Source organism: Nelumbo nucifera, chromosome 4 (assembly GCF_055504915.1).
Source record: "Nelumbo nucifera cultivar China Antique chromosome 4, China Antique-T2T, whole genome shotgun sequence".
NCBI lineage: Eukaryota > Viridiplantae > Streptophyta > Magnoliopsida > Proteales > Nelumbonaceae > Nelumbo > Nelumbo nucifera.
This window is the reverse complement of record NC_142652.1, coordinates 12,516,116-12,542,057: the sequence shown is the minus strand read 5'-3', so window position 1 is coordinate 12,542,057 and position 25,942 is coordinate 12,516,116. Positions and strand designations below refer to the sequence as shown.

General features: G+C 41.2%; 1 protein-coding gene and 1 pseudogene across 1 annotated transcript; both read left to right on the top strand.

Moving 5' to 3' along the window:
- Nucleotides 1-5,444: 5,444 nt before the first annotated feature.
- LOC104607914 (ubiquitin-conjugating enzyme E2-23 kDa-like) lies at nt 5,445-13,490 on the top strand. Its single transcript, XM_010273689.3, has 7 exons — nt 5,445-5,635; nt 10,034-10,111; nt 10,313-10,392; nt 12,022-12,136; nt 12,433-12,485; nt 12,700-12,828; nt 13,088-13,490. Exons 2-7 carry the CDS (start codon nt 10,068-10,070, stop codon nt 13,219-13,221), a joined length of 555 nt encoding a protein of 184 aa, XP_010271991.1. The 5' UTR covers nt 5,445-5,635; nt 10,034-10,067; the 3' UTR covers nt 13,222-13,490.
- Nucleotides 13,491-14,911: 1,421 nt separating this feature from the next.
- Nucleotides 14,912-15,652, top strand: LOC109115472 (secreted RxLR effector protein 161 pseudogene; annotated as a pseudogene).
- Nucleotides 15,653-25,942: the final 10,290 nt, after the last annotated feature.

Sequence of the window (25,942 nt, the reverse complement as noted above, 5' to 3'; positions counted from 1 at the left end):
CTTTCCCCTTGAGGGCGGCTACGTAGCACTTGCGATACTTGAGTTGGTCACCTCGCACAACCCCCACTCCATAATTCGTTGGGAACTTCATTGCCAAATAGTAGGTGGATACTACTGCACGTAGGGCGTGTGTAATGGGCCGACCTACTATGGCATTGTAAGGAAAGAGAGTTGCGACCACCAGAAACGTGTGCTCGAACCTCACGATATTCGGCCACGTGCCGACCTCTACGGGTACTGGAACTCACCCTAGATGTCTGATCTCCTCACCGCTGAAGCCTACCAGGGAAGTATCTATCGGCTTTAGGTCGCTTTTCTGGAGTTGCAACTTGTCGAATGTGTCCTTGAACAATATGTTTGCCGAGCTACCCGAGTACACTAGGATGCGCTTGACTTCGAAGTCGTTGAGCCTCAGCTTTATCACCAAAGCGTCATCGTGAGGATACTAGATCCCGCGCGCATCATCCTCCATGAAGTAAATTGGGTCTTCAAGTCGGGGTCGCTTCGGCGGGTTCTCCTCTTCATTCCCTAGTTCGCGAACTAAGGTTTGTCCGGCTGCTGAAGTACACCCTGCGATGATGGACCCACCAGTAATCATATTGATTTTCCCGCGGACCGGTCTCTCCTCGAGCAACTGTCGTGGCGGCTGCTCGTTCTGTCTATTGCTGGACTCGGGGGCATTCCTTCTCTGGTCCCCCTGTTGATCTGCTTGCCGATCTGCCTGACTTCTTTCTTCTCGTTGTACAAAGTTTTTCAAGTACCCGTGACGGATGAGCTCTTCAATCTCGTCGTAGAGGATTCTACAGTTCTCTGTGCTGTGTCCGTAGTCTCTGTGGAAATGATAGTAGACATTTTGGTTTCTTGTGGCAGGATCCCCCATCAACTTAGGAGGCCACTTGACAAAAGAGGAGTCCTTGATGGCCATTAGGATTTCTCCTCGCTTAGCGTTGAGGGGTGTTTAGTTCGTCCTTTCAACAGGTGGGGTCTTGGAGCGCCGACCTGACTTGCGAGATCGCGAAGGAGATCGGCTCCCAGACTTGTTTCTTCCTCTGTTCGGGGACTTGCTCATTCTTTTCTTGTGCCCGTCATTACTTGCATTGTCATTGTCTTTTTTTCTTTTCTCTGCCGGGTTGTCAGTTTTCTGGTTCATTTCCTCTTCGGTTCTGATGAACTGGTTAGCTAGCTTGAGGAATTCTGTGATGTCTTTAGGTTTATTGGCCACCACATGCCATTTAAACTCTTTATGAGTTATGACTTTCTTGGCTGCCGTTAGTCTTACCGTCGGGTCAAGGTCTGGGAGCTGCAGGCAGGTGTCGTTGAAGATTTTGATGTAGCTTCTAATCGACTCCCCTTCTCTAAACTACGTTGAGGAGGCTCTCTTGCGACATCGGGCATTTCTTGTTGTTGATGAAATGCGAGGTAAACATCTTTGCGAACTGTGCTCAGCTCTTGATCGACCCCGGCACGAGGTTCTGGTACCATGTCCGATCTACTCCCTTGAAAGTGGTGGAGAAAGCCACACACATGCAAGACCCGTCAGCCCCAACTAAGTGCATCTGGGACTGGAAGAAGTCCACATGATCATTAGGATCAAAAGATCCGTCATATTTGCCCAGGGGAGGCATCTTGAAATCTCTAGGCATTGGGGTCGCGAAGAGTTCGGGAGACAGGGGAGACGATTCGGAAAGTAGGGGAGGAGCGGCCTTTGTAGCTACCGAGCTCGGCTCCTCCTAACCTTTAGCCTGTTCTTGTTGGTTCGGTCTCGCGAGCTAGCTATTCTAAGCTGAAGTTCGGCGTGCCTTGCGACGCCTCCATTGCTTCTTCTTTATAGGCTCGGCATTGGTGCTGCTAACCTCGGTATGCTCTGGTATTGTTCTGCCGCGAGGTAACTCCTAGTTCCTCGGGGGATTCTGGGGCTGACTATCATGGATAGAGAGGCCTTGCTTTGAGTTCACACCCAGAACCCCGAACTGGTTACCTGCGAGTGACCCATCTTGCTGCGAACGTCGAGGAAGATTAGCCCTGTTAGGTTGAGTATCCCCGAACCTGTTTTCGAGGTTCCCTTATGAAGCAAGTGGAGTGATTTGACCGTCTCTCCTCACACGAGGTGAGACTTGTCTTCTAGGAGGAACTAGGACTTTGGAAGTCTGTTCGCTTCGGTGGGGAGATCGAGTGATGTCCTGGTTCATGCGAGGTCGGTTCTGGTTCTGCTGGGCCCCTAGGTGCCGAGGTGGAACCGACTGCTAGCTCTGTGGCAGTGGGGGGAACTGCTGAAATTGTTGGACCTGCTGCATTTGGATTTGAATGGCCCGCACACACTGCACCAGGTCATCGAACTGGGACTGTCCAACTCCGGGGGGAACCATAGACGGCTCAGAAATGGTTACGCCTACCATTGAGGGAAGTGGGGTGTTCACCTGTGTGGTGTTTTGTGGCATGGTCAGTGTTGGGACTCCAGCCGCAGTAAGCGGGATGGTGAACTGGCCAATGCACACTAAAGGAAGTTGAGGTTGCCCCCTGGAGACATTCATCTCGCTGCTCTATCTGGCGTGATTGGAAAACACCATCGATTTAGAGTGATGATTGTGAAAGAGGCTTTTTGATCGAGTTCCCATAGACGACGCCTATTGATGTAGCGCGATCTGACTACTCCCTATTGGAGGATGATCTGGTTTCCAGTCAGACAACGAGCTAAGTGAATATGCAGGACAGGATCAGAGAACCCGGGGTGGCTAACCCGGCGATGTCGCTCTGATGCTTAAGTCAATAATCTGATGCGAGCTGAAAAGCTTTGAGAGCTTAGAGAGCTAGAAAGTAGAAAAATCACGTGTACCTTGTGCCATTGGGGTTGGTGTGTTTATATATTGAAGTAGTTGTGGAGTTCACGAAAGAGCTCCGAGATATCCGGGGTGTGGAGATAGAGTTCGTTCTGCTTCCGAAGGAGCAGTATACAGGTAAGGCTTATCGTTCTACTTCCGACCCCGGCGGAGTCGGGGTGAGTCCTTATCGTAATCTCGGAAAAATCAGGATATGTTAGCTCATTTTAAATGGTTTTTACTTTTCACCTCAGATTGATATCCATTAAAATATGCTTCATCAGCATTTGATTTCAAAAAATACCAAACAATTATTTCATATGCAATAAACATCATGTAACATCATTTTTTTAATAAATGCCCGTATAAACAAACACAACTTATGTACCCTTGGTGGGTCCTTCCTTCGTAGTAAATCAGGTCTATGGTGCCGTTCAAAATAGAACCCCATGGACACAATAGCCACATGGTTTGACAAGTACACGTTTTAATTTTGCCTCCCCCATTGTCTATTTAGGAAAAAGAGAAGCAAACAAACTCACATGCTGATAGGTTAATGTTGCTGACGTGGTCAACCCAAAATGGCATATCCCATAATAATTTAATAGATGTATTTGCTTGTGAGTTCTGACGAGGCAGGCCCTCTTTCCACGTGGCTTACACTTTGTGCTCCATCGGCAGATGGAACTTCTGAGATATGGCTATGGCTATTTTCTTTCCGAACTAGTGTAAATATATTTAACTGCCAATATAACCCTTATTGGGGAGAAATTTAAGTCAACTTAATTAATATAAACGGACTCGTAACAATAAGAACAACGCACGCAGATACTAGATAGGCGCTAAACTAACATTAGGGTTCGTAGGTATTGTGGTTGGGCATATTTTCATTATATAGGACATTGACGTTGAATCCAAAGGACGACTAGTGAACTGTTCATGCACATGGCAAACAGTCCCTATTTGTCTCACAGCTCGCTTTTGGCGTCGCAACTCGCAAGGAACAGTGAACAACAGTCCGTTTAATTACATGTCATCCATTCCGGTCCGATTCATGAATATGATACGGCCAGGGTCCATCTCACTTCTCACTTCTCACTACTCAGACTGATCAGTACTCACCACCACTGACCTAAAAGTATAGAACCCAATCCAATTAATACGTTTCTCACGAGGGAGAGCGCTATCTTGTAAAAAGACTAAACAGTGGTGCAACTCGGGCGAGTTGAATCGGATTGAAGGTCAGCTCGGGCCTAATTATTAATTAATCCTAAAGGTGCATATTTGGGGTTCAGGACTGGCCCAAGTCGTGTTTAACCTATGGTGGAATCAAAATTCAGTATTCAATGCACGTTTGGAAAATGACACGTGGGCATGGTGAACAGGGTGCAAGTTTTAGAATGCCCAAAGATCTGGCCAAGGCTTAGGCCCAATCCATATAAAAACTTGGATTGGATCGGGTTGGGCTGCCCAAGTTGCAGCCATACTTGTACAGTTATACTTCCCCTCCCTCGATCAGAGGCTTCCATTATTCCGACCAATGTTTTAAAGAATGACACGAACGGGATTGTTCTGGCCATAGATTTTTGGGTTGATAGTTTAAGTGTCTAGTTCAAATGAATGATCCATTCTGATAAAAAAAATAAAAAAATAATTAAAATAAAAACAGCTAAAAAACTTTGAATGGGTAGACAGTTTGACCACTTGGTCAATGAATCTTTGACTAATTCAATGGTTTTTTGGTCAGAGACCAGATTTGCGGTAAAATAAAACCAATTGTTTAAACAGTTCTCGGGCCAAATGGCTTGACCGTTTGAATCAACATCAATTCAAAAACATTGATTCCAACCATCCTTGTTTTCATTGGCCAATAATTTATACATGTCGATCACTGATACCACTTGGGATTTTCTGCTCACCACGCATGAACAATAGGATATTCGCTTGTGAATTGTGATTGATTACGTAACCACCCCATTACAAATAGAGTCGTGAGCAGCAGATCTCTAAAAAAGATGATTTAGAGAAGAGCCATTTGGTAAGTCTCTTTTAGAAGATCTTTTCACACAAAGATAAATTGAAAAAAAAAAAACAAAAAACTCCATTTAAAGCTTTTTAAAAATAATCCAAACTTTTTATATTTTTTCAGTACTGTGATTTTTTATGGTTAGATATTTTCTCAACCAAACAGAAAAAGATGAAAACACGCACTATCGGCTTCTAAAATATGGACAGCCCACGCAAAAAGACGCGTCAAACGGGACAGACTCAAGTTAAAACTGGATCTACCTGGTTTATCAACTCAAGTTAAAACCGGATCTATCTGGTTTTGATAGTCCGTAAATCCTAAGCCCATTCGAGGTCAGCCCATTTTGTGAAGTCTTCTGTCCCGGCCCAGGTCATGTACGACACTGGGCTGTGGGCTGGAAAACTTTAAAACTTGGGCACCTGTGGCTGCATATGCGGTGCGGCAATCCTTTGCCGTAGCAAAGGGCGGGTGCCGTGCGACTGCGCGCCTTTCTGCGATCCCCAAAAGCGGGTTTGCCGTTGCATGCCACGCAAACGGTTTTAGTTTTATCACGTGCGTCTCAATTCATCGACATCCTGTCTCCCTCCTCTATAATTATAAGTCTGTTGTTTCGGTTTTCTCCATGTCTCTCTGTTTTCCTTTTGAGGTTTGGGGCGGTCCTTTTGATCGACGAGAAAAGGGATACTTTACTGTTCGACATCCTGAATCGATCAATCGATTGGTCTTTTGATTCTCGTAACCCCAGTGTTCGAGCATGCTCGGAATCCCCAGTGATTACTCCACCATTTCAGTTAGTCTCTCGCGATTATTCTTAGTTCGAAAACATTCAAAATTTAAATCGTGTCTGCGCTTCTTAGATCTGCGTTATCTTGTTTTCGATTTGTTTCATTCTTTTGGTCGAATGAGGAGTTGTGAGTTTTGTGTTATTTATTATCTATCTCTGCATGTTTGGATTTTGTGATTTAGTAGACCTTAGGACGAACTAATTTAATGAAGATGCTTATTTGGTTAGATTAAATCTTTGCTGGCATATGATCTGTCGATGAAATTACTTCGTCTAACTATTTGGGTGGTGTTTCCCTGTTGCTTGGTGAGAAAGTTAAGCAGATAGATAATGACCTTTGTTGTTTCTGTTGCTAAGCTGCATAAGTAACGTATTTTAGTTTTTTTTTTTTGGTAAAGGATGTATTTTAATTAATTCCTCAATAAATTTATCTTGGACCCGTTTTCTCATATCCACATAAAAAGTATTTGACTGTAGTGTCCAAATGTTGTGAAGAGTACTGATTTTATGGAGGATGTTGGGATTGCACGTTGCATTTGAATTTCTTGCGAAACAAAATTCAATAACTTTATATGATTAACTGAAATAAATTTAACCCTTAAAAGGTATGTAATACCACCTTTACATGCTTAGGCAGCAAACAAACGTGCAAGGTATTAAGGCATTATCCATCCCCAAGATGCAACCAAATCATAGAGTTAAATCTATGTTTCTTTACAAACACATTTCTTCGTAGAGACAAGGTATTTTCTTTGTTCTCGATGACCAGAAAGTCTTCATAAAACTCAATTTTTGATATAACATATAAGAGGAATTAGACTAAGCAATGGAAGCAGCTGCAAACTGAGGGTTCTATAGGAACATCATCATCATCATCTAAGCCTTGTCCCAACTATAAGGGGTCGAGTACATAAAATCCTGTTTCACCAATATGTTCTGTTCAGTGCCATATCCATTCTTAAATTCTATGGGAGCATATAGAATATATTGTTGTGGGTTTGCGGAACTATATTTAACATATCTGAAACAATTTGTAGTATGAATTCTGAAAGTGAAGAAACACAAACAATAACTAATAGAACGGTTATATTTATAATAATCTTAGTAGAATTGTTATCTGGGGGTGGTGGGTGGTGGGTGGTGGGGGGGGGGGGGTGTTGTGTTTGATGGGAGGAGAGGGGTCTCACAAGAACCCAGTCCAAACACAAACTCTAAATGGTTTTGGGCTTTTAAGGAGTGAGTGTATAACATCTATACAAGGCTTATTTCTTATTATCATTCTTTTCTCCAGCCATTTGGCATGGCTCAGTCAAAGTAGATGCTATGGGTTTGGACAGGCTGGGCTTCTGAGAACTCTGTGGCCTGTCATTGTTGTGGGTAGTGATCTACCCTAAGTTCTCACAAGAACCCAATCCAAACGCAAACTTCCCTAGATGGTTTTGGGCTTTTAAGGAGCGAGTGTATAACATCTATACAAGGCTTATTTCTTATTATCATTATTTTCTCCAGCCATTTGGCATGGCTCAGTCAAAGTAGATGCTATGGGTTTGGACAGGCTGGGCTTCTGGGAACTCTGAGGCCTGTCATTGTTGTGGGTAGTGATCTACCCTAAGTTCTCAATTGTTAAAGTTCCAATTTTTTCCAATTTATCTTTTTATATAGAAAGAGCTGAGTAGAGACATTTGCACACTTCCTAAGATGGTCAGAGAGTAAGATCTGGTTTCTTGAGGTTTCTACTGCAAAAATCCATCAAATTTCAACCCAAACATTCCTTCAGTACTGCTGGTTTTTCAATCCTAGAAGAGGAGGAAAACCTTTTCTTTTCTCAGTGCTTGTATATAGAGATCTAGCAATTATTTTATTTTAATCTAGACTGTTGGCTTTCTGAAATGTGAAAAAGAACAGAAATTGTATAACCCTAACCCTTTGTGGCCTATTAAAAGAATGACTAACAAATAAACACTGGTGCTCCAAGACCTTTTTGAAAAACCAACAGTACACATACTGGATCCACAACAATCAATGTTTCCCCCAACAAAAAGTATCTTTTTTTTTTTGATAAATCCAACAAAAAGTATCCTTGTTCCCATGTTTTACTACACATATGGTGGCATCACTTTCTCCACTTCTAATATGTATGGTGACCATTATCCTTAAAAGGGTCCTATTCTTAGAAACAATTGTAGAGAAGCATGATTAATTTCCCACATTAATCTTTGATACATCAACTTATCTGCACTCTTCCATATATAGTTTCTGTCCTAGGAGATTATTGACTCCCTTTTTTTCTTATATGATAAGACATGCAGTTTTTTTTGGAAAGATAAGTATGAGAATTGTATTACTGAAAGAGGGGGAGAACCTCAAAATTACAGAAAAGGCCCCAATGAGAAAAGGGGGCACCAGTGTGTGTTATACGCAGCATTTACAAAAGTTCATTTTAGTAACAGTCAACCGGGGTAATGATCAATAATTTGATGCTATTGATTACATAAAGGCTGAAACAAGATACCCCCGAATTCCGTTTTTGTAGAACCCCACTTTACTAGTAACCTTTCTGTTTTACTTATCACTGCCTCCACCTGCAGAGCTTTGCCTTTAAAAATGCCATTGTTCCTTTACCCCCACAGCACCCAGCATATAACAAGGGGAGAGAACAACCACAAAATCCTGCTCCTCTTGCTGAGATCACCACCAGGCCATGCAGAGAACAGAGAACAGATGTCACTTGATGGTACCCAACTTTTACCAAAAGGACTTATGAAGTGGGTCAACACCTGGTATGAATATGAACAGTGTAGTAACAAATAGCTAACTGATTCCCATATCTGCCATGGCATCAAATTTCCAATTCTCGATATTTCTTCTTTGTCTAGGATTCCTTATTCCTTATTACCTATTCTTCTTGGTTTTGGTTTTCATAATATCCAATTACAAGAGCATTTATATTGTTAGGTGCCATGTATAAAAATGGGATTCCATGACTCTGTACTTATCACTCCATGGGCCCCTCCAACCTTTTATTTAATCCCTTTAGTGAAGTGCAAGTAGCTTTTGTTGATTCCTTTCCAAGCCGTGCCCCAATACAAGTCTCTTGCCTCTCTAGATCCTAGTCCAAGTTCCTTCTACCATGCTTGGCTGAGATAATATGTTGCTATAAAATTTTTTGTTTTTCCATTGAAGCAGTGTAACCATTTTACTATCTTCGACTTTCTCTATCACTCTCAGCATACTGTCTTCCTGCATTGCCCAGTGAGAGACTTAACTCCCTGTCATCAACCATCCTATTGCCTTCCCGCTAAGAACTTGCATCAGATGTCTGTCATCCAAGTTAGTCTTGTTTTCACCATTTACCTGATTAGTTGGAAAAGACTATACATGGTTCCACTTCTTCCTGCCAAGCTGACGTCCCTTCTTCCTTTTCCTCCATGGCATCTTTCGCTTTTGCATTTGACTTATAGTTTTGTCTTTATCCAATATTGCAAAATATATGCATTTTTCCTCTTTTCTATTTTGCTCCTTTCCCAGGCAAAAAGAGATTTTAAGATCTCCGAATTGAAATATTTATCAGTTTCTTGGCTAAAAAATATGCTTGAATTTTCTTTGGTTGATGACTGCATTGTCTTGTCTCCTATGATGCCTGAATATGGATATTGATAAGGGCACAAATAGGGGAAATGGGTAAATAGCTCTCTTTTTCCTAAGATCCTTGACTCATATGGGTACAATCATCATCCTATTTAATATTTCTTATATCATTCTACAGTGTCAAACTTTTGGAGCAAAGTATCATCTATCAATACTTAGTTACTTATAACTTGCCAATTTAATTAAACGTCTAATATATACAGATTTTTATACTATGATTTGTTTAAAAAAAATCCATTTTATATATGTTAAAAGTGTTAATGCTATAAAGTATACTCTAAAAGTGCCCTTTCGGTGTTGTTGTCATAGGTTACCTCTTATTTCTTGAAAACAATCTCATTCCTTCTTCATTGATAGATGCATACAGATTTTTCATGAAGGTTTTAATGATTTCATCTATTTCTTAAGAGGTATTATAAGTTTATAACTTGGCAATGAAAATTTATTTCATATATTGGCTAATGATATAAGCACATGTCAACTCATTGAATCTTCATTTCAAATTTCAGTCATTCTTCAAAATAGACATGTTTCTAATAGCATGTGTGTTCTTATTGATATTGAGTTTTCCCCTTTTATTTTCTTCTTTGCCATTCTTGGAATGATTGATGTCATATGTGGATCTTAGCCAATATGTTATTATTGATTGAATGTTCTATTTTTTATTTCTTTATTTAATAAGTGTTTTTTATAGTTTAATATAATGGAAACATCACATAATGGCAAATTTAAATGTATCTCCTGGACATGTACCAGGCTAGGAGTTGAGCTATAATATTAAAGGAGAATAATGTCTTCCCCAAGTAAGAGGAGAGATATGGATGTCATGAAGCTGTAAGTTTAAAATTTTGTTTCCATATTCCATTTTGAATGAATTGTTGCATTATTGGTACTGTTTCTATTTCTTGCTGTCCAGTTGACAAGATGAGAACTATTTAGCTTGATGTGTAACTGCAGCTGGTCAGAATTTTGGTTAATGATGTTTTCATTTTATTTTTTATGGTGCTTCTGATCCATTGATCTGATGTTATTCAGGATGATGAGTGATTATACTGTGGAGCCAATCAATGATGGAATTAATGAATTCAATGTTGAATTCCACGGTCCAAAAGAAAGTAAGTTGATTTTCCCTTTGTCTTGCTACTACTACTGTAAACATAAATTTGTCCATTGAAATAAAGGAAAAAAAAATTATAGTTTGTTTAGTGGATGTGTTATCTGCAGTTACTATGTACTAGTTCTGAATTAGGAATGGTGATTAAGCATTTTAGTGGGGAAATGATTCATTGGTGAGTGCATCTCATTAATTTGTTCATCGTTGGCTTAAAATTTGACTAATCTCAATGGATTGAGGATAGCATTAATTCTCAGTTTTGTGCATGTTAATGGTGTGGTCTTAGTTCTGAGTTCTGTGGTTCAAATTAGTAGTTTAATGGTTGCTAGTCGTTAACTTGTTCCATGCTTTCAGATGGGGGTAATTGTTGACTTGTTTAAGTGGAACAAAGGACATATGAAGTGTGATTACCATTGGCTTTAGGAATTTCTACCATTTCTCCTTACATTTAATGAAATCTTTTTTCTTTTATCATTGATTCCAATAAAAATTAAGTGTGAGCAAAATTTCAAATAATTTTTAAGAGTTTTTTTTTTCTTTTTGTTTTTGTGGTACTGGTTTAACAGGCCGAAGATAACTGGGACCAACGTTTGGTAATTGCCTTCTTTTGTTACTGGTTCAAGAGGGATATTTAAGATTGTATGAGTCTTCACTTTCTATTTCTGGGGAAACATAGACTTTATAATTCCCTTTTTTATTAGTTTAGAGATATTTTTTAGCTTAAATTTATCATTTCAGGAAGCTTAAATTTATTATAATTCCAACTTTACTATTTCAGGAAGCTTAAATTTATTAGCTTTAGTAATTTAAGGAGTCCTAGGGGTAGTTGGTGCCATGGTAAAATATTGGTCTAATAAGTGTGAGAATGCAGGTTTAAGTCTGAGAGAAGCTGCTTCATGCTAAAAATGTGGCAGGTTAATATATGATCGGGGATAAGTCCCCTTTATCATCGTTGGAAATGAATTTTCCAACCTGTTTGGTACATAGAGGGTGATGGAAGTATGCCTTGTAGATGGATTGACATCTAGTTAATGAGATTTTATCTCATGCACTTGGGCATGTCCTACATTTTATAAATTGGGAATACTCGTAGTGAAAAGACAAAGAAACTTTATTTATACTTCACAATGATAAAAGTCAACATCCTGGGACGTTTCTGTATATCAAAATATGTACTACATAATATATGATCGGGGATAAGTCCCCTTTATCAGAATGGGAAGTGGCCAAGTAACTCCCCTTTAATAACTGCCTGTAACATTGTTGGTACTGTATGTTGGTTGCAGTATTACCTTGGTATGCTGAACAGGTGCTAAATATCCAGAATGTCAACATCAAAAAATTATGCCACTGGATATGTTGCAAACCATGATAAGCCTTAATTTTGAGGCTGAACGTCTGCATTCTAGATTTGTTTCCACAATATGAAACCATTGAGAGTTGTTCGATTTCAATTTACAAGGCGGCCACAGAACCACTAGGAGTTCAGATTTTTTCTTTTCCGTTCTACTTCTTTAAGATTACGTCTTCAAATGTATTTTATTATTTTGATTTCAAATTAAGCTCATTTTTTATTGATGTGAAGATTCTTTAATTGGTTCCATTGGACTGTGTTGTTTGCACTTTGCAGGCCTTTATGAAGGTGGAGTGTGGAAAGTCCGTGTTGAGTTGCCAGATGCTTATCCTTACAAGTCCCCTTCCATTGGATTTCTAAACAAAATATTCCACCCAAACGTTGATGAGCTGTAAGCATATTTAATGTATTCACACGCAGCCATGACATACAATTATTTAACATATCTTCTTTTGTCAGAATTAACCATCAAGACAAAATTTTAAACTTAAAAATTGGGTAGCTTGGCTTCCTTATCCTGTATTCAAGTGCCAAGGGAATTTAAAAGTCCCCTTATATGTCATTTTACTTTATTGATCTTTCAAACTAAGTACCATCTGCTTTTTTTTTCCAGTGTCATTTCCCTTAATCCCCAAAAGCAAAGTGTTGTTCCATGCTTACAATCTCCTGTTTTATTATGTACTGCAGGTCTGGTTCTGTATGCTTGGATGTTATCAACCAATCTTGGAGTCCAATGTTTGGTAAAAATGCTTTTGAACCATTTTAGGATGCATTTATGTGTTCATTCATCCACAAGCCTATGCTTGTTCACACACACAAGCAGATATAAATAATACATACTGCTCTTCTTTATATGTATTACATGTTACTCCTTTATTGCATTTTGTTATCGAGTTACTCTGGGTTATTCATGATGAGGTTTTCATTATGTTACGATGGTTATTGTGGATGCAGATTTGCTGAATGTCTTTGAGGTCTTCCTTCCACAGCTCTTGCGTTACCCAAATCCTTCAGATCCATTAAATGGGGATGCAGCTTCATTGATGCTCAAGGACCAACAACAATATGAGCACAAAGTGAAAGGTAAGAAATTTTCAAAGTTTATCTTCCTAATTTGTCATCAGGGCAAATTAGTACTTATGGCTCAGTTTGGAAGGAGTACAGATACAAATATGTGGAATGCAAAACCTTGCATTTTGTATTATTTTGTATGCACTGTACATATTTGTATTTGTACTGATTCCAAACTGAGCCTATATAAAACGGGATTTCCTTCTGCTCATCATAAAGAAAGCACTGGTTCTTATTGTGAAAAAACACATGATATTATTCATGGCAACAGAGTACTGTGAGCGATATGCAAAGAGGGAGAACATTACCAACGTTCCCACCGAAGAGAGTAGTGATGATGAGGACATTAGCGATGGGGAATGCGAGTCAAGTGATGATGAAGTTGCAGGGCATGCAGACCCATGAGGAGTATGTATGCTCTTGTTGTCATCACTCATCAGCTTGAACCCACCCATCATTTCCCGTTTATTACCATCCTCCATTTGTAAAACTATATATATTCAATTGTTTATATAAATTTTATTTAGGTAGTTTATAAATGGTAGCATGTGAACATCGTGTAGTTAAATTCAACAAAGCTAAACATGAAAAAACCAACGAGATGATTTAAGTAAATTAAAAGAAAAACATTTATATTTAGTTTCATGTTTTAAATTGAAAACTTCATTCTACCATTTGCCATTCCTTTTTTCACGCTTCTCTCGTTGTTGTCATCCCCTGTTTTATGAGAAATTTTCACGAGTATTATGATCCCTCTTTTGGGTTCTAGTTATTGTGCTATATTGGGCTGTATCGTCCTTTGTGTGTAGGTGTGGGCAAGGTTCAAAATTTCGATACATATTGGGCTGTATTAGTTGATACGTATCGTATCGGGGGCTTCTCGATATGCCCCTCCAGGGGTGTTTCAAGGTCTCAATTGGTTCAAGGGTGGATGAATCTTAAACCGGTCCCTCTGAACAAGATTTGAAAAAACTAAAAAAATAAAAATAAGCTACTGATACTGCCTGATACGCCTCTACTGGCATATCATGTGTATCGGTATGTTGAACTTTGGGTATGGGTAGCCAGATGTCAGCTTAATTGAACAAGATCATAGTTGCTCGTTTGGAGAGTTCACATCTGCTCCCCACAGAATGTGCTCCAAAAATATTCCACACGCACATCTCAGCGTGCATTGAAAACATCTCCCGTACTTGTCGTTGGGAGATGTTCCCAATGCATGCTTAGGATGTGCTGTGGGTCATTTTTGGAGCACTAAACGCAAGTGCTGAACTTGACGAGTCCGCGTTCTGTGAACGGCGATGGGTGAACCCGCCAATGAGAGACGATCATGTTGTCTTTACCAAAACGGGCTAACGTTAACGGGCAGGCGAACATTAATTGGAGTGTGGTTAAATTGGACACAAAACGACAAAAACTAAATTGAAACCCCTTTCAGTTCAAACCCTACCTCTCATTCTCTTTTCTCCTCCACCAAATCCTCTTACCCCACACATCGGCGAGCACACCACACTGGCCATTGTTCATCGGCCATCAGTCGTCATCCATCGACGGTGAGACTCCAGTGCTGATACGTTGTCTGGCATCCTCCTCCTTACAAAGGTATTCATTGTTTTCTATTTTGAACAGATCAATGGCTAGACTCTGATCAGACCTTGTCCAAATAGCCAAAAAGAAATAAGAAGCTTGCTGGTGTTGACCCACCTTCATTCAAGTGAAGAATCCCGCCGATGTAAGGCTTCGATCTGTTGAAAAGAGAAAACAACAAACCGTTTGGAAGAAGAAGAAGAAGAAGAAGAAGAAGAAGAAGAAGAAGAAGAAGAAGAAGAGGAGGAGGAGGCCAGAAAGTGTATCGTCGGAGCTCTTGTTGCTAATGGCCACTGGTTGGGCTCATTGTCCGTTGTGGTATGGTCATCGATGTGTGGATAGGTTCAGTGGAGGAAAAGCAACAAAACTCTACAAAAGGGGAGGGAGAATGAGGAAGGAACGTGAACTTAGGGTTGTCAATGGTATTCGAAAATCCAATTTCGAATTCAATATTCAACATAATCGAATCGAATTCGGATAATTTGAATCGAATTGAAGCACCACTCATATGGCAGCTTTTGCTAAACTCTTCCTTGATGATTCTGACATTTTTGATGATCCAATGTTATATCGAAGCACTGTTGGTGCTCTACAGTATCTGACCATGACTCAACTAGACCTGGCTTTCTCTGTGAACAAGGTGGCCCAATTTATGTCCAAGCCCACGGTTAACCATTGGGATGCTGTCAAGCGTATCCTACGTTACATCAAGCACACCTACACCCTTGGTCTTCATATTCGTCGCTCTCCATCGACTCAACTTCATGGCTATAGTGATTCGTATTGGGCCGGGTTCCTTGATGACCGACGATCTCATGGCAGCTATTGCATTTACTATGGGCCAAATCCCATATCCTGGTCCTCCAAGAAACACTCCACTGTCTTTAGATCCAGTATTGAGGCAGAGTACATGTCTCTCACCATCCTTGCAGCCGAACTGGTTTGGATTCAAATGATCCTTCGTGAAATGGGCTTCTCTCCCACTTCCTCTCTAGTCTTGTGGTGTGACAATATCGGTGCCACCTACCTTGCTTCCGATCCCGTTCAGCGCTCTCACAGCAAGCATGTTGAGCTGGATTATCACTCTGTTCGGGACAAAGTTCAACATCGCCTCCTTGAGATCATATTTCTCTTCACTGTTGATCAAACGGTAGATGTCTTCACCAAGCCTCTGCACGTTCGCCGCTTCTTCTTCCTCTGTGACAAGTTCTCCATGACTACCACGACATCGCTTGAGGGGGCGAGTTAGAACCCCACGTACTCACGTCACCTTTGCATGGATCATCCTATATCCTTGCATGGCCTGTAACTCTTGATAATGGTTATCCTCTAGGGTGATTATCCTCTAGAGTCGTAGTTCATCTCTAACTCTATTTTAGATAGAGTTATCCTAACTATTGTACTTATCCTATAAACTAACAACCTTGTATTTAAACACCTGATCAATCAGTAATACATTTAACTACTCCTAACTAATTATCCTCTTTTACTTGGTATCAGAGCCATGACCGCCAACCCTTCCTCTTTCTCTTCTCCTTTCTCTTCCCCCTTTGACAATCTTGCCAATTTAATTTCCGTCAAGCTAGATAAGCACAACTATCTATTGTGAAAGGCCCAATACCAACCTATGCTTGAAGGACTAGGGTTGTTCGGCTATCTAGATGGCTCTTCCTAATGTCCCCCGTAGTTCCTCAATGATACGATAGACACCGCAGGCGTCAAAACCGTGAACCCAGTGTTCACCTCATGACAGATCCAAGACAAGCTTTTGCTTAGCTGGTTACTCGTGACTCTCACTAAAGGAGCTCTTGCTCAGGTAGTTGGCTGCAGAACCATTCATGATGCATGGATAACCCTGACTTGTATATATGCCTCTCCCTCACGAGCCAAGATCATGCAACTTAAAAATGACCTTCATCATCTCCACAAAGGCTCCAAGTCAATGACTGACTATCTCCAACAGGTCAATACACGGATGCACTTGAAGTTGCCGGCCAAGGTCTCTTGTCCGATGACATCATCCTTCACACCATGGGAGGTCTGGGACCAGACTATGATCCACTTGTCACCACCATCACCACCAAACACGATCCTCTTTCTCTCGAAGAGCTTCATAGTCTCCTCTATCAGTTTGAGCTCCGCCTCAACCGCCAACACTCTACTATCACTAACTCTCAACTCTCTGCCAACTCAGTTGTTCATAAACCAAGAGCTCTCCAACCCAACTCTCACTGGGGTGGTCGTGGTGGCAACCCCTCTCCATGTGGTGGCAGAGGTAAGGGTCGTTACAACAACACCACTTCATCTCAACCGAAGGTCACTTGCCATGTTTGCGGCAAGGTTGGCCATTCGGCTCTCTTGCTTCCACCGCTTCGATCTCAGCTTTCAGGCATCCGGAAGTACTCCACCATCGAAGGCTTTTGTTGCCTCCAATACCCCAGAATCATCTGATGGCAATTGGTACCCTGACACCGGTGCCATGAATCACCTTACAGCCGATCTTGGCAATCTCTCTCTTCGGTCTAATTACAACAGCAATGACAAGATAGTCGTAGGTAATGGGACAGGTTTGGACATCAAACACATTGGACAGAATTCTCTTCATACCTCTTCCCGTATATTTGTTCGTCAGTTTTGCCAAGACAATAATGTTCTATTTGAATTTGATGATTCTGGTTTTGTTGTGAAGGACAAAATTCGGGGGACACCAATCCTTTTCAGGTCGATTAAAGATGGCCTCTATCAGCTCTCTGTTTCTTTCCGTAGCTCAAATAAAGGACTTGTGGCCATTCTCGGGGTTCGTATTACTGTTGACGGCTGGCATCGATGTCTCGGGCATCCTCAACACCGTGTAGTTCAGCAGATTGTTCAGCAGCACCACCTATCAGTTGACTCCAAGTCTGTCTTAGAAGTTTGCTCTTCTTGCATTCGTAGAAAGTCTCATCGTCTCCCTTATCCACCTTCATCAATTAGTGTGTCTGCTCCTTTAGATGTTGTCTGTTTTGACTTATGGGGGCCTTATCCTGTGCCCTCCAATAATGGTCACTGTTACTACATTGAGTTTACGGATGCTTTTACTAGATTTACTTGGATTTTTCCTTTGCATACGAAATCTGAAGCATTGTATACTTTTATTCGTTTCCTGACCATGATTGAAAAACAACTGAATAGGCCTATCAAAATCTTACACACCGATGAAGGGAGTGAATACTGCCACTTCCATACTTACTTACAGGAACACGATATTGTCCACCACTATAGCTGTCCACACACTCACGCTCAAAATGGTGTCGCCGAGCGTAAACACCACCACATTGTTGATACCGGTCTGACACTCCTCGACAATGCCAAGCTTTCTTGCCAGTTCTGGAGTGAAGCCTTTGCCACATCGGTTTTCTTAATCAACCGCTTACTGACCCTGCTTCTTGGCCACAAGTCTCCGTACGAGCTACTCTTTGGACATCCCCCGAATTACTGCCGCTTCCGAGTTTTTGGTTGTGACTGTTACCCCAACCTGCATCCCTACAACCGCAACAAGTTTGATTTCCGTACTCTTCGCTGCACTTTCCTCGGCTATAGCTCTCGTCATAAGGGTTATCTTTGCCTGCACAAACCTTCTGGTCGTCTCTACATTTCTGATAATGTTATCTTCGATGAGACATCTTTTTCTTACAGCGATGGTTCATCCCCACGTAGCACGACTTCATGCTCCCAAGACATGCTCTCCCTATTGGGCCCGCCACCAGTTCTGGCCCCGTGCCATCAGCTACCTATTATTGCCGTCCCGATCACCTCTCCACCTGTTGTAGTCTCCTCACTAGCCCATTCGCCTTCTCCCATGGCCCACTCTCCTGTGGACTCCCTCGAGTCTTCCATGATGTAGTCCAGCAGCACTGCCGCTCCTCTTCCACTTCCGGGTTCGGATCCGGCGACGTCCTCCACCTCCGCTACTATTCCTACTCATGGAATGCAGACCCACTCCAAATGTGGGGTCTTCAAACCGAATCCCAAGTATGCTCTCACTACGGTCACCATTGACATTGAGCCCACTTCCTTCACTCAAGCTGCGCGTGATCCAAAGTGGCGTGATGCCATGAATATCGAGTTCTCTGCGCTGGTCCAAAACCAAACCTGGTCCCTCATTCCTCTACCACAAGACAAAAATATTGTGGGATGTCATTGGGTATTCAAGATTAAGCGCCGCACTGATGATACCATTAAACGCTACAAAGCGCGTCTCGTTGCCAAAGGATATCACCAGCAAGAGGGGATTGACTTTTCGGATACTTTCAGCCCAGTTGTTAAACCTTGCACAATCAGGATGGTTCTCTCCATCGCCACGTCCAAGTCCTGGTTTATCCGTCAATTGGACGTCAATAACGCTTTCCTTCATGGCTACTTAATCGAGGAAGTCTACATGAGTCAGCCACCCGGTTTTCAGCATCCGTCCTACCCCGATCATGTCTGCCGACTACATCGCTCTCTCTATAGTTTATGGGAGGCTCCACGAGCTTGGTTCACTCGGCTGCACAGTTTTTTAGTTAGTCATGACTTATTGAGTCCAGCTGATGCCTCACTGTTCATTCATCACACTCCTCGTGACATTACTTTGGTGCTCGTTTATGTTGATGATATCATCATTACTGGTTCTAGCCCCGCTCTTGTTGATCAGTTCATTCAGGCCCTTGCTTCTGAGTTCTCCGTACGAGACCTTGGGCCTTTGCATTTCTTTCTTGGGCTTGAACCTTAGCCCACCGCCGGTGGCATGGTTCTCTCTCAGTCCAAGTATGCCTTGGACCTTCTTCATCGCACTTACATGACAAATGCTAAACCGTGCACCGCCCCTATGGCGGATTTTGTTAAACTCTTCCTTGATGATTCTGACATCTTTGATGATCCAACGTTATATCGAAGCACTGTTGGTGCTCTACAGTATCTGACTGTGACTCAACCGGACCTGGCTTTCTCTGTGAACAAGGTGGCCCAATTTTTGTCCAAGCCCACGGTTAACCATTGGGTTGTTGTCAAGCGTATCCTATGTTACACCAAGCACACCTACACCCTTGGTCTTCATATTTGTCGCACTCCATCGACTCAACTTCATGGCTATAGTGATTCGGATTGGGTCGGGTCCCTTGATGACCGATGGTCTCATGGCGGCTATTGCATTTACTATGGGCCAAATCTCATATCCTAGTCCTCCAAGAAACACTCCACTATCTCTAGATCCAGCACTGGGGCAGAGTACAGGTCTCTCGCCATCCTTGCAGCCGAACTGGTCTGGATTCAAATGCTCCTTCATGAAATGGGCTTCTCTCCCACTTCCTCTCCGCTCTTGTGGTGTGACAATATCGCTGCCACGTACCTTGCTTCCAATCCCGTTCAGCACTCTCGCAGTAAGCATGTTGAGCTGGATTATCACTTTGTTCGGGACAAAGTTCAACGTCGCCTCCTTGAGATCAAATTTCTCTTCACTGTTGATCAAACGGTAAATGTCTTCACCAAGCCTCTACACGTTCGCCGCTTCTCCTTCCTCCGTGACAAGCTCTCCATGACTTCCACGACATTGCTTGAGGGGGTGAGTTAGAACCCCACGTACTCAAGTGATTCATTTATGCAAAGTCCATAGACTCCAACAAGAAGGTATGGGGCTTAATGAGTGGATACCACATTTTAGCCCATATAGGCTTAATGGGATCCTATTAGGTCAAAATATAAAGGCTCCTAGGTTATGGTTCCCAATATGTTAAATCATCTAGCCGCCCTCTTGCTCTACCCCATTAGAGTCAAAGAGTTGAGAAAACCTAAGAAAGAAGGAAGATTTAACTAAGGAAAACCACACCAGTCGACCAATCTTGATTCATCACTTATTCCGCAAGGGTTTGTCTGCTACGATGGATACAAGTATTTATATTCAACCTCCTTGATAACTGCTGCATGATATACTTGGGGTGCAACATGGCTTCTTGTTCTTCGTGTATTGTATTGGTATGTTACTACAAGATTAGGATTTGATTGCTCCCCCCCAGTTTCAGTTATTATAACAAGTGGTATCAGAGCCTTATATCATGTTGGGTTATTAGGATTGCCTTATGTTGTTGTTTTTCCTTTTCTGGATCGATTTATTTGCGGTTGCGTCTCGATTGAGGTAGCACAGTCGTTCGGCTATGCGTTCTTGCCGAACAGCCATGAAGCAAGGCTGTTTTGACCAAAAAAAAGGGAATACATTGTGATGATTCAATGCGGTTTTAGTCGAACAAAAAAAAATGCATTGTGATGATTCAATGCGGTTTCAGTTGATCAAAAAAAAAAGGGGAAACACATCAGTATTGCGATGCGTCTTTGGAACCCAAAAAAAAAAAAAAAAAAAACAACGCATCAGTGTTGCGATGCGTCTCTGGAACCCAAAAATTTTCGCATTAGTGATTCGATGCATCTTCAGACCCGACTCAAAAAAAAATTTGGATCGTGATTTGCATGCACGTAAGTACTTTGCATGCGTTCATTTTCTCTCCTTTGCATGGAAGTAACCTTGAACCTTTTTTCTTTCTTTTGACTTTGTCATGCATGCGATGAATACAGTTTTGGATGAATACTTTTTTTCTTCTTTTCAAATTAAATTGATTAAAGCAACATGTTACCAAAGTAGCCTCTGCAGTGTAAAATTGATTTGATTTGAAATATAAAGATTTTGTGTGTTCATTGTCCATGCGGACATTGATCAGCCCAAAGGAAGGTTGATGTTTGGCCAGGCAATGAACACACATGCGACGATGAATATTGATAATGTAAAGCTATTATCCATGTGAATAGTAGTCGGTCCAAAGAAAGGCTATTGTTTGACAGGATTTATTATCAATGTTTGATTGTGATGGGTATCTTGCCTTTGCGATTTATATTATTATTGATTATATGTTGTTTTTGTTCTCTGTTCAGTTTCAACAACTGCAAATAATGTTTTTGCTCAAATTAGTGTCATTCCCATGTTGAATGGTACAAACTTTAAGATCTGGAAAGAGAATGTGGAAATCGTTCTCGGCTACATGGATTTAGACCTTGCGTTAAGGACGGAGTGACCCATCCCGGTTGAAGATAATTCCAATGAGGCCAAAGTTGAGAAATGGATTTAGGGGCTCTATTTCTGAGAGCAATAATGCTAAGGAATCCGTTGGGGCGATACAACAGTATTTCGCCAAAAATGAGAAAGCGGAAACTAGCAACCTTTTGGCTACTCTAATTTCTATGAGGTACAAGGGAAAAGGAAATATAAGGGAGTACATACTGGAAATGTCGAATCTTGCAGGTAAACTAAAGGCACTAAAGTTAGAGATAAATGATGATTTGCTCATGCATTTAGTTCTCATTTCTCTTCCTACACAATTCAGCCAATTTAAGGTGAATTATAATACTCAAAAGGAGAAATTGACTCTTAATGAGCTCATTTCTCAATGTGTGCAAGAAGAAGAAAGAATCCAGAGAGAAAAGACGGAAAGTGCTTACTTAACATCAACCTCTCATAATAATAAAAAGAAGAGGACTAAGGATACTGCAAATGGAACACCCACGCAGAAAAAGGCGAAGAAGCAAGGTGATGGATTCACCTGTTTTTTCTGCAAGAAAGAATGACACATGAAGAAAGAGTGTCCCAAATACGCCGCCTGGCACATAAAGAAGGGTACGTCTCTCACTTTAGTTTGTTTTGAGGCTAATTTAGCTTCTGTACCTATAGACACTTGGTGGATAGATTCTGGCGCTACTACTCACATAAGTGTGTCTATGCAGGGTTGCATCTGGAGCCGACTGCCAACTGATGCTGAAAGATTCATCTATGTAGGCGATGGCAATAAAGTTCCTGTGGAAGCTATAGGACATTTTAGATTGATTTTAAAAACTGGTTGTTATTTGAATTTAGTTGAGACGTTTGTAGCTTCGTCATTTAAATGGAACTTAATTTCTATTTCCCATTTGAACAAATCTGGTTACTTTTGTGGTTTTGGAAATAATAAAATTAGTATTTCTCTAAATTCAAATGTTATTGGTACCGGTATTTTAATTGATCATCTTTATATGTTAGAAATTATTGCTTCCCACAATGCAATCCTGCATGCAAGTACTAAAGGTGCAAAGCGTAAATTAACTGAGAATTCTGCTTCCTTATGGCATAAGCGCTTAGGCCACATCTCTAAACAGAGAATTCAGAGGCTTGTGTCGGACGGAATTCTTGATTCCCTTAATTTAACGGACTTCCAAGTTTATATTGAGTGTATTAAGGGAAAATTAACGAACACAAAGAAAATAGGTGCCAATAGATGTACGGAAGTCTTAGAACTTATACGTACGGACATCTATGGGTCATTCTCTACGCCTGCATGAAATGACCAGCAGTACTTCATTGCGTTCATAGATGACTATTCACGGTATGGGTACCTATACTTAATAAGTGAAGTCTCAATCCCTGGACGTTTTCAAGTCTTATAAAGCTGAAGTTGAACTTCAACTTGGTAAGAAAATTAAAACCGTCAAATCTGAGCGTGGCAGGGAATACTATGGCAGATATGATGGATCAGGAGAGCAACGCCCTGGACCCTTTGCTAACTTCCTAAAGGAATGCGGTATCGTTCCACAGTACACCATGCCGGGTACACCCAGCATGAATGGTGTTGCTGAAAGACGGAACATGACACTTAAGGACATGGTAAGAAGCATGATTAGTCATTATTCTTTACTTTAATCACTTTGGGGAAAAGCAATAAAAACTACAGTGTATATCCTTAACAGAGTACCCAGCAAAGCAGTAACTAAAACCCCATATGAGTTGTGGACTGGGAAAAAGCCTATCATAAGGCACCTACACATTTGGGGATGTCCAGTTGAAGCGAGGCCTTATAGGCCCAATGAAAGGAAATTGAACTCTAGGATAGTTAGTTGCTACTTTGTTAGATACGCGAAACGTTCTCGAGGGTTCAAGTTCTATGATCCCACTACCCGCTCCTTCTTTGAGATGGGAAATGCGAGATATCTTGAAGATGTTGAGTTTGGAGGGGAAGAATTAAGGAACGTCTTTTTTGACAAAATAGTTGTCATGCAAGAAGAGAAACTCATTTTTCTTTTTGATATTATTATCGACAGTGATCAGACAACAATTCCTGACACTGTTCATGAAGCAATTCCGGTTCAAGACAACAATGAAGTTCCTTCCATAGAGCAAACTCAACAACCTCAAGAAGTGCCATTAAGGAGATCCAACAGACAAAGGAGAAGTGCGATTCCAAATGATTATATCGTGTTCCTCCTGGAGCAGGAAGACTCTGTAGGCTTAGCGGAAGATGATCCAATCAACCTTCGCGAAGCTCTTCGAAGCTCCAACTCTCAACACTGGATCGATGCCATGCAAGAAAAAATGAAATCCATGAAAGACAATGACGTTTGGGATCTTGTCGAGTTGCCTGAAGGCTCGAAACCCATTGGTTGCAAATGGATATTCAAAACCAAAAGGGATTCAATAGGCAATGTCGAAAGATATAAGGCTCGTCTAGTCGCCAAAGGTTTCACTCAAAGGGAAGGCAATGATTATAAAGAGACATTTTCTCCGGTTTCTTCGAAGGACTCCTTTAGGACAATAATGACACTTGTAGCTCATTTTGATTTAGAGCTACATCAGATGGATGTAAAGACAACGTTTCTCAATGGAGACATTGATGAAATGATTTATATGGTTCAGCCAGAAAATTTTGAATCCAAAGATTCAAAGTCTATGCTCTGCAAATTAAAGAAATCCATTTATGGTTTCAAACATGCTTCTCGTCGATGGTATCGCAAATTTCATCAAGTGATTACCTCATATGGTTTTGAGGTAAATGTGGTTGATGACTGTGTATACCACAAGTTCAGTGGGAGCAGGTTTATCTTCCTAGTACTATATGTCGATGACATACAACTAGCGAGTAACGATATAGGCTTGCTGCACGAAACCAAGAAATTTCTCGATAAGAATTTTGAGATGAAAGATCTTGGGGACGCCTCTTTTGTGCTACACTTACAAATACTACGAGATCGCTCTTGAGGCATTCTTGGATTATCGCAAAAGGGCTATATCAAAAAGGTGTTAAGCAGATTCGGCATGAAAAGTTGTTCGGCGGGTGATACGCCTGTGGCTAAAGAAAACAAGTTCAGTCTCAGTCAGTGCCCCAAAACAGACCTTGAAATAAAGGAGATGCAAAAGGTTCCCTATGTCTCGGCTGTAGGAAGCCTGATGTATGCTCAAGTTTGTACCCGTCCCGATATAGCATTTATAGTGGGACTATTGGGCAGATATTTAAGTAACCCAAGACTGGATCATTGGAGAGCAGCCAAACGGCTCATGCGGTATTTATAGAGAACAAAGGACTTCATGTTAATCTACAGGAAATCGGACAGTTTGGAGATCATTGGGTATTCCGATTCTGATTTTGCGGGATGCCAAGACAGCAAACTATCCACTTCGGGCTATGTTTTCATGTTAGTTGGAGGAGCTATATCTTGGAAAAGTGCCAAACAGACACCCATAGCCCCTTCAACTATGGCAGCAGAGTTCATAGCCTGCTTTGAGGCATCCGATCATGGGATATGGCTGCGTAACTTTGTCACGGGGCTGCGAGTGGTTAACGGCGTTGAAAGGCCATTGAAGTTATTGTGTGACAATAAATCTGTAGTTCTATATTCCAACAACAACAGAAGTTCTGTGAAGTTGAAACATATTGATATCAAGTTTCTATCTGTTAAGGAAAGAGTTCAGAGTGATCAGATTTGCATAGAGCATATAGGGACAAACTCCATGATAGCGGATCCGTTGACCAAGGGATTGCCACCTAAGGTCTTTCATGAGCACACTGCTTGTATGGGTATAGGCATGTTTTATGATACCTTGGTTTAGTGGGAGTTTTTTTTTTCTTTTGCTTCTGGATGTACTATGGATTAAGGCATGTTTTGCATGTCTACATTTACACATAACAAAGTTTATGACTCTTTCCATCATCTACATCTCTGAATATGTTTGTGATTTTTGATTGATCTCTCTAAAGAATAAAGTAGAACCAGTTGGAAATAGGCATGTTTTGAGATCACATTGCATGTAATTTTCATGCCACTCATCCATACTTGATTTATGTCATTAAATGCATTGATATGGTGAGCATGAAAGGCTTAGTCACGCATGTATGTGGCGAAAGCCATCATGGTCTCATATTAGTACAGGAGATGGACCAGATTGAAACTAAGGAAAAGTCTAAAGAAATTAGCATAAGTAGTGTACACATAAAGAATTCCTTCAATATAAGTGTTTCAGTTCTCATATGTAGCCCAAGTGGGAGATTGTTAGGTTTTAATCTCTGTTAAGTGGGCTTACATATTCAGTGAAACAATTGCATTGATGGGCTATTTTGTAAATGGGCTAAATCAAGTGATTCATTTATGCAAAGCCCGTAGATTTCAACAAGAAGGTATGGGGCTTAATGAGTGGATACCACATTTTCGCCCATATAGGCTTAATGGGATCCTATTA

What these genes read in the sequence shown, in the direction of transcription:
- LOC104607914 (XM_010273689.3), top strand. Translation starts at nt 10,068, where the DNA reads ATGTCTTCCCCAAGTAAGAGGAGAGATATGGATGTCATGAAGCT. An exon ending in CACCCAAACGTTGATGAGCT is followed by an intron (nt 12,137 to 12,432) that starts GTAAGCATATTT and finishes TATGTACTGCAG; the next exon opens with GTCTGGTTCTGTATGCTTGG. An exon ending in ATATGAGCACAAAGTGAAAG is followed by an intron (nt 12,829 to 13,087) that starts GTAAGAAATTTT and finishes TCATGGCAACAG; the next exon opens with AGTACTGTGAGCGATATGCA.